Raw genomic sequence first — 8,136 nt, forward strand, 5'->3', positions numbered from 1 at the left:
CAGGGGCACCACCATGCACAGCTAATTTTTGTGTTTTTAGTAAAGACGGGGTTTCACCATGTTGGCCAGGATGGTCTCAATCTCTTGACCTCATGATCCACCCATCTTCGCCTCCCAAAATGCTGGGATTACAGGCAGGAGCCACTGCGCCCAGTCAATTTTGTCTTTTATACCCTTAATCAAGCAGTTCTCCCATCTCTGGGAACATTTCACAGTTTCTGCTCCCTAACTTCCATTCACATACCTACACGTCTAGTAAAATGCATGCACATTGCAAGCCATGTCAAGTTCAGAAAAGAGTGCAGTCCTGACGCTGCCTGTTCACCCACTTTCCACTGAGCATCTAATGCACAGGGAGCACTAGATTCCATGGGCTTCTATTGTACTCACAGTCAGCAACAACTAATTAAGCCTTATTTTCACTTCAATTTTTGCACTTCATTTTGCACATGACTCTTTCTTTGCACAGATTTCAAGTTCTGCAAAGAAAGAGTCATGCCTTACGCTTTCGCTGCCTCGCAGAAAAAATATACAATAGTCGCTCAGAAAATAATTCTAATGTCTGTAACTGGGTAGGAGAAAACTAAGGAAATGATAACCCAATTATTTGTTTTCGTGTTTTTGTTTTGTTTTGTTTTGTTTTTCTGAGACAGAGTTTCACTCTTATTGCCCAGGCTGGAGTGCAATGGCACAATCTCGACTCACTGCAACCTCTGCCTCCTGGATTCAAGCAATTCTCCTGCCTCAGCCTCCCAAGTAGCTAAGATTACAGGTGCTCACCACCGTGCCCGGCTAATTTTGTATTTTTAGTAGAGACAGTGTTTTGCCATGTTGATCAGGCTGGTCTCAAACTCCTGACCTCAGGCGATCAACCCACCTTCACCTCCCAAAGTGCTGGAATTACAGGCATGAGCCACTGCACCCAGCAATCCAATTATTTGATCTTTGCCAACCCACAGTAAGATTTGGAGGCAAGAGGAATTGTGGTCTCTGGCACCACAACAATGTGGAGAGGAAAATAATCTTTATTTGCAATTGGTACCGAATCTGAGGCAAGCTGGAAAAAAAAAATGTTTGTGAGGCACAAGAAGTTCTAGAGAAGAAAATTCAAAGTGCCAAACTTGATCTTGAGAATTTTAGTGATGGAGATTAAAAAAACATAAATTACCAGTTTCCTCTTCAGTGAGGAGAGCCTGCTGCCAGTACTCCTGGGCGCTGACTGTATACACCAGATCTGAGGCTTCCAGAACCTTGAAGTCAGCCGGCAGTTTTCTCTGAAGTGAAAGAGTAACACAGAAAACAGAATAACTCAAACCACGGCAAAGGAAATCATGCACAGGAAATCATGCACGAGAGCCTTCAGCCAATTTCAGCTCACTCACTTCCAGTTCTCCATGAGCCCCACTGGGAACAGACAACGCTCTAAATGCCTGGTGTTGCCGTCTGTCCACTCCTACCAAGGTCAGAAGTTATGAAAAACTGCTGTATAGAAACTATTCTCTTGGGAGTTAATATCAATTTTAGAAGAAAATGTGTAGAGACAATGGCTGAAAGGTGTATCTCAATGTTCAGAGGCGGAATAATTTCAGGATCCCTTCTCAAAAAGGAAGCACGTCTCTGGAATGGGCAGTGGTGTGCCGCAGCCAGCTTGTGCCAGCTCCTGAAAGCCGACAGCACACGTCCCTTCCCTACTCTGCATTCAGTGATGTCACTGGTAGCTTGAAATTGACAATGGTGGGACTGTCTCAGTCCTGAATCGCAAACCAATAACCCAAATCTATAACCACGTTGTAATCCCCAATCTTCAACCAAATAATTTCAGGTGACATGTGAGCACAGCTTGTCAATACTAAGAGGCACATTTTCCCCCATTTAATATTTCTGAAATTGAGGTGCATTTTGCAACTGTGGTAGGCCAGGTGGCAGCCACAAGGTGGTTGTCACTGCCTGCAAGTTATGGGCTGCAATGTATCCCTTTCCAAAATTCACATGTTGAGGTCCTAACCACAGGAAATGGCAAATTGTATACATCGCCTTTTGTTTTTTTTTTTCGTTTTGGGGGATTTTTTTTTTTTTTTTTTTTTTTTTTTTTTTTTTTTTTTTTTTTTTTTTTTTTTTTTTTGAGACGGAGTTTCTTTCTTTTTACACAGAGTCAGCTCTGTCACCAGGCTGGAGTGTAATGGCCTGATCTTGGCTCACTACAACCTCCGCCCCCCAGGTTCAAGCAATTCTTCTGCCTCAGCCTCCTGAGTAGCTGGGATTACAGGCACGCGCTGCCACGCCCAGCGAATTTTTGTATTTTTAGTAGAGATGGGGTTTCACGATGTTGACCAGGACGGTCTCAATCTCCTGACCTTGTGATCCACCTGCCTCGGCCTCCCAAAGCTCTGGGATTACAGGCAGGAGCCATGGTGCCCAGCCCAGATTTTTTTTTTTTAAACAAAGAGTTCGTTATTAAACATTTACAAGCACAACACAACACAAACTGGGCTAAGATCCTATAAAAGCAACAGTTGCTTAGCCAAGCAGTTAGTGATATATTTCAAATTATAAACATTTTAGTGCCAACTCATGTTGAAACAAATTATGATATTAAAGGTCAAGCAGTTAAGAATTACTCGACAAAGTCTTTTTTGGTGCTTAGAAAAATATTATCATGGAGAATTGTACTAGCATTATACAGAAATCGTATTCCACATTCTTTCATTCTTTTCACTTAGAGAAAAAACATTCACATGTAGAATGTGCATGTGCTTATGTGAAGGTAGAAAACCTTGAGGGAGGTAGAAAACAGTGGAGAGTTATAAATCTCTTTCTGATGCAAAGATACGAAAGAGCTGAGTGAGCAGAGGCCCTGCAGTCCACTGGGATTGGTGAGAAGCCGTGTCCCTGGCAAGCCATAAGCACCTGTAGTTAAGACTGGAATACAGATATCTGTGTAGACTGCCGGAAGCCCACTCCCACCCGCCCTTATAGAGTCGGCTGAAGATGTATAAAGGATCTGCTGAGATTTTGCTTGGACAGAGTTTTCACTCAGGAAAAAGTTGAGGGAAAGCTGAAACTATTTTTCTACTGGGAGATGAAATTAATGTCGAATTAAATTTAAGGAGGGTTTTTAAACAGTTCCAAGAAAGAAGTGTGCTTAGCTGCGTCTAGATGTTTGCATTATTTAAAATCTGAACCTAAATCTTGTATAACTTTTCTAAAAATTATTGAAGATTAGTTAACATTTATGTTTTTATTGTAGTAAAAACAAATGTTTTTCTAGTGTCAATGAAGTGACTAGCACAACGGGTTCATATTATTGTATAAGAGAAGCAGATTGGGAGGCCGAGGCGGGTGGATCACGAGGTCAAGAGATCGAGACCATCCTGGTCAACATGGTGAAACCCCGTCTCTACTGAAAATACAAAAATTCAGCGGGGCATGGTGGCGTGTGCCTGTAGTCCCAGCTACTCGGGAGGCTGAGGCAGGAGAATCGCCTGGGCCCAGGAGGCGGAGGTTGCGGTGAGCCGAGATCGCGCCATTGCACTCCAGCCTGGGTAACAGGAGCGAAACTCTGTCTCAAAAAAACAAACAAACAAAAAAGAGAAGTAGAAACAGTTATGGCTGGAGGGTAGGATCCAAGATGGCAGCAGGTATTGATCAAATTACACCACAGAAAGATTAGACCCTGCTGTCATTAAAACACATGGCTTGTCATAATAAAACGTTACACAATATATTCAAGTTTGTAGAAAGGTATTGCATATGAGATGATGTGGAAGCTGAAACCAGAAGGGAAGCCAGGTGTGGTGGCTCACACCTGTAGTCCCAACACTTTGGGAGGCCGAGGCGGGTGGATCACCTGAGGTCAGGAGTTCGAGACCAGCTTGGTCAACATGGCGAAACCCCAACCCTACTAAAAATACAAAAAATTAACCAGGCATGGAGGCCACGCCTGGAATCCCAACTACTTAGGAGGTTGAGGCAGGAGAATTGCTTGAACCCAGGAGGCACAGGTTGCAGTGAGCCAAGACCACACCACTGCACTCCAGCCTGAGCAGCAGAGCCAGACTACACCTCAAAGAAAAAAAAAATCATGACCCAATTTTTAAAAAATCTACCCGAAGTCAGTAACATAAATCATGACTCATTTTTTTAAATCTACCTTTTCTAGCTTTGTCATGAACATTATGTTGCAGTGATGTTGCTCTCCCACTGTCCTACTTGTATAAAATAATTTGATCTGTACCCCTAACGCTCTTGCATTGTGGTTGTTGTTGTTAGAGACGGGGTTTCTCTCTATTGCCCAGGCTGGTCTTGAACTCCTGGCCTCAAACAATCCTTCCACCTCTGCCTCCCAAAGTGCTGAGATTACAGGTGTGAGCCACTGCTTCAGGCCCAATTTTTATTATTTTTAATATTATTCTCACTAAAAGAAACCCCAGATTCCTGGAGAGTAGTTGGTCCATGTCTTGGGGCAGGGAAAAATAACGTGGACCTGAATATCTTGTTGTGGCTAGACAGCAAGAATATTTTTTAAATGCTGACAGGAGAATGCTAAACAGAGTCAGCTTAAAGGGCTCCCAGTAGCCAAAAAGTGACACACTAAGCATTAGAAAGAATACAATAGTTCTCATTATGATCCTTAAAACTGAGTACAANACACAAAAAAAAATGAAAAAAAAGAAAAAATAAATAAATAAAAAAATAAAGCTGAGTACATAAAATAAGGTATGTTAAAGTAAAGGCATTCCCCAGCTCAAACAATATGCCTGAGACTGTCAAATTTCCATCTGTAGCTGGGTGCGGTGGCTCACGCCTGATATCCCAGCACTTTGGGAGGCCGAGGAGGGCAGATGATGAGCGTGGGAGTTCAAGACCAGTCTGGTCAATATAGTGAAATCCCGTCTCTACTGAAAATACAAAAATTAGCCAGGCATGGTGGTGCACGCCTGTAATCCCAGCTACTCGGGAGGCTGAGGCAAGAGAATCGCTTGAACCCAGAAGGCAGAGGTTACAGTGAGCCAAAAATGTGCCATTGCACTCCAACCTGGGCTACAGAGCAAGACACCATTAAAAAAATTAAAAAAGAAATGTTCAGTCTGTAAATTCCACTTGCGCATGTCCTGAAAGTTTACCTAACGTATTGAAAGGAACGTTAACAGTCTTTGTAGGGGCACAAAAATCCCATCAGGTCAAATGAGGCAGTAAAACTTTGTGAATTAGTTTAGAATAAAAAGTTGTGTGAGAGTTTATAGTAAAAACTGGGTCACGGCAAAATTTAAGGGAAGGTCAAGTGAACCATAACATACCAGGTAATAAGAAAAGATGTGGAGCTGGAATGCCACGTTACTATGGGATGGGCCCGAATCACGCGTCTCGGAAGGATCCAAGTGCCTGTGTCTCAGCTCTGAATCTCAAACTGATAACCCAAATCCATAACCACATCGGGATGCCCAATCTTCAACCAAAGAATTTCAGCTGACGTGTGACCACAGCTTATCAATACTAAGAGGTGCATTGCTTCCCTGTTTCGTTTCCGAAATGGAGATGCCTCTTGCAACTGCTCTAGGCCAGGTGGCAGTCGCGAATGGGTGTCACTGCCTGCATGTTATGGGCGGAAATGTAGCCCCTCCAAAATCCACATGTTGAGGTCCTAATCTCCACTACCTCAAAACGTGTCCTTACATGGGAACTGGATCATTGAGGATGGCACGCATTAAGCTGAAGTCACATTGGAGGAGGGTGGGCCCCAATCCGATGTGACTGGTGTCTTCTAAAACAGGAAATTTGGATGCAGAGACACACACATGAGGAGAATGCCGTAAAGACCGGAGTGTGCCTCCACAAGCCAGGAATTCTCAGAAGCAAGGAGAGAGACCTGGAACAGATCCTTCCTGCAGCTTCGCAGGGAGCCCGGCTCTGCGAACACCTTGACTTTGGACTTCCAGCCTCCAAAACCGGGAAAGAATCATTTTCTGTTGTTCCAGGCGTAAGGCTGGTTGCCTCACCAGGAGCTCGGACACACCCACCCATCTCTGCGCCCAGAAGCTACCTCAGGAGCACATGCTCTCCTGGAAGGATCAGGCTAATGTAACCTAAGCCGGATCTTGCATTAGGGAAATCCCACCCAACAACCTACCTACCAATAGCAGCTTGCCCCATCCACGTCCAGCTCCCCCATAACCAATCAGAGCACCCTGCTCCTCCTCGCTTGCTATAGCTATAAAAACCCTATGCCTTAGGAAGTCAGTGCGACTTCTCTGGCCCCCCATTCCTGGACCATAGAACCTCGCCTGGGAGCTGAATACATTAAAATTTAATTGTTCTTATACTGGCCTCAGTTTCCTCATTTTAAACTCGGCAATAACCCTTACACCAGGCTAACCAGCTGTGGTGCTTGGAAGGTTCATACACTGCCCATGGGCGAACTTGGTCACAGCTGTTCACGTTACCCTTCCTTCTAACGAACTGTGTGCATTGCTTAATTGCCATTTAATATGTCTGTTAAAAGATTATGTTATGATTCAGCACTGAAAATTTAGCGTTTTCCAGGCCTTTCAATGTAAAGGAATGGAAACATGGGGTATATATTTGATATTAGTGAAAAAAATGCTCGTGGTTGGTGGATTAGACAGTAGTTCCAGATTTTCTTGCAAAGCAACACCTAAGTGCTTCTTGGGACCTAGGAAAGGCAGACATCCACATGTAGATGAAGTTTTGATACTGAAGCATGTGCAGACTGACTGCCTATCACATGCCCCACAAAAAAAAAAAAAAAAAAAAAAGTACTGAGAGGGAAACTCAAAGAATGCCTTATAAGGAACTTGAGTTTCATGTTTTCTGTCATTACAACTAAATTTGCTCCAAGGCCGGGTGCTGTGGCTCACACCTGTAATCTCAGAGCTCAGTGCTTTGGGACACCCAAGCAGGAGAATCGCTTGAGCCCAGGAATCAGAGACCAGCCTGGGCAGCATAACCTGTCTCTACAAAAAAATTAAAACATTAGCTGGATGTGGTGGTGCATGCCGGTGGCTTTAGCTACTTGGGAGGCTAGGAGGGGGCAGAAGGATCACGTTAGCCTAAGAATTCAAGGTTGCAGCGAGCTATAATCGCACCACTGCACTCCAGCCTGGGTGAAAAAGTGAGACCTGTCTCAAAAAAAAAAAATGCTCCAAATGACGGCATGTAGCACAAATAAAGGTTTCACAATAATTCAAACTGAAATAAAGTAAAATAAACCTTGCTGTAGGAGGTGTGGGTTGGAGCCTCAAAGAACTTGCACCAAGCAGCGACAGCTGTAGCAACCCTGCAGGCTGGTGTTTCTCTGCCCAGGCCCTAACGTACACAAACCAATTTGGCACGCTTATTGGCAATCAACACAGTTGTGAATTGTGTGTTGAAGTATTCTATGTTTCCATTTCCAGGGTTAATATGATTAGGCACCCATACAATGCATATTTCTTTAATGCCAACAAGAACAATTCAGGAGACTAAGACCAGCTTGACTAAGTTTTGCTTCATTAAAACTGGCATTCAAGAATTGTCTGGTAGAAGATTTGGCTTAAGTATGAGGCCTAATGTCACGGCACAGCGCTAGAAACAAAAGCTTTGAAATTTTCAGTTCCACATTGTACAACAGATGTTTTCTGTATCAATATTAATGAAGGCAAAATACAAAAATTGAATATAGAGCTGGACATCAGCCAAGTGTTTTTACTATTGAATCCAATACCAAAGATTTCATTTCAGCCAAATATATCATCATCACATTGTACTTACTCTGATATATCCCTTATGTTGTTTTGTTTATATTTTACCTTAAACTTGGTTTTAGTTTTATAGATGTATAAGACTATTACAGGCCGGGCACAGTGGCTCATGCCTGTAATCCCAATACTTTGGGAGGCCAAGGCAGGTGGATCACCTCTGAGGTCAGGAGATCAAGATCAGCCTGGTCACCACGGTGAAACCCCGTCTCCACTAAAAACACAAAAATGAGCTGAGCATAGTGGTGGGCACCTGTAATCCTAGCTACTCGGGAGGCTGAGGCAGGAGAATAGCTTGAACCAGGCGGGCAGAGGTTGCAGTGAGCTGAGATTGCACCACCACACTCCAGCCTGGGTGACATAGCAAGATTCTGTCTCAAAA

The 8,136-nt window shown here is 43.6% G+C and overlaps 1 protein-coding gene across 1 annotated transcript in view; it reads right to left on the minus strand.

Moving 5' to 3' along the window:
• Window positions 1-8,136, minus strand: part of NUGGC (nuclear GTPase, germinal center associated) — a 55,403-nt gene that overhangs the window by 23,350 nt on the left and 23,917 nt on the right. The window contains exon 10 of the mRNA XM_017540374.2: window positions 1,169-1,274. Within this exon, the coding sequence (XP_017395863.1) occupies window positions 1,169-1,274 (106 nt within the window). The remainder of the gene's footprint in view (window positions 1-1,168; window positions 1,275-8,136) is intronic.

This window comes from Cebus imitator, unplaced genomic scaffold (assembly GCF_001604975.1).
Source record: "Cebus imitator isolate Cc_AM_T3 unplaced genomic scaffold, Cebus_imitator-1.0 Scaffold125, whole genome shotgun sequence".
Taxonomy (NCBI): domain Eukaryota; kingdom Metazoa; phylum Chordata; class Mammalia; order Primates; family Cebidae; genus Cebus; species Cebus imitator.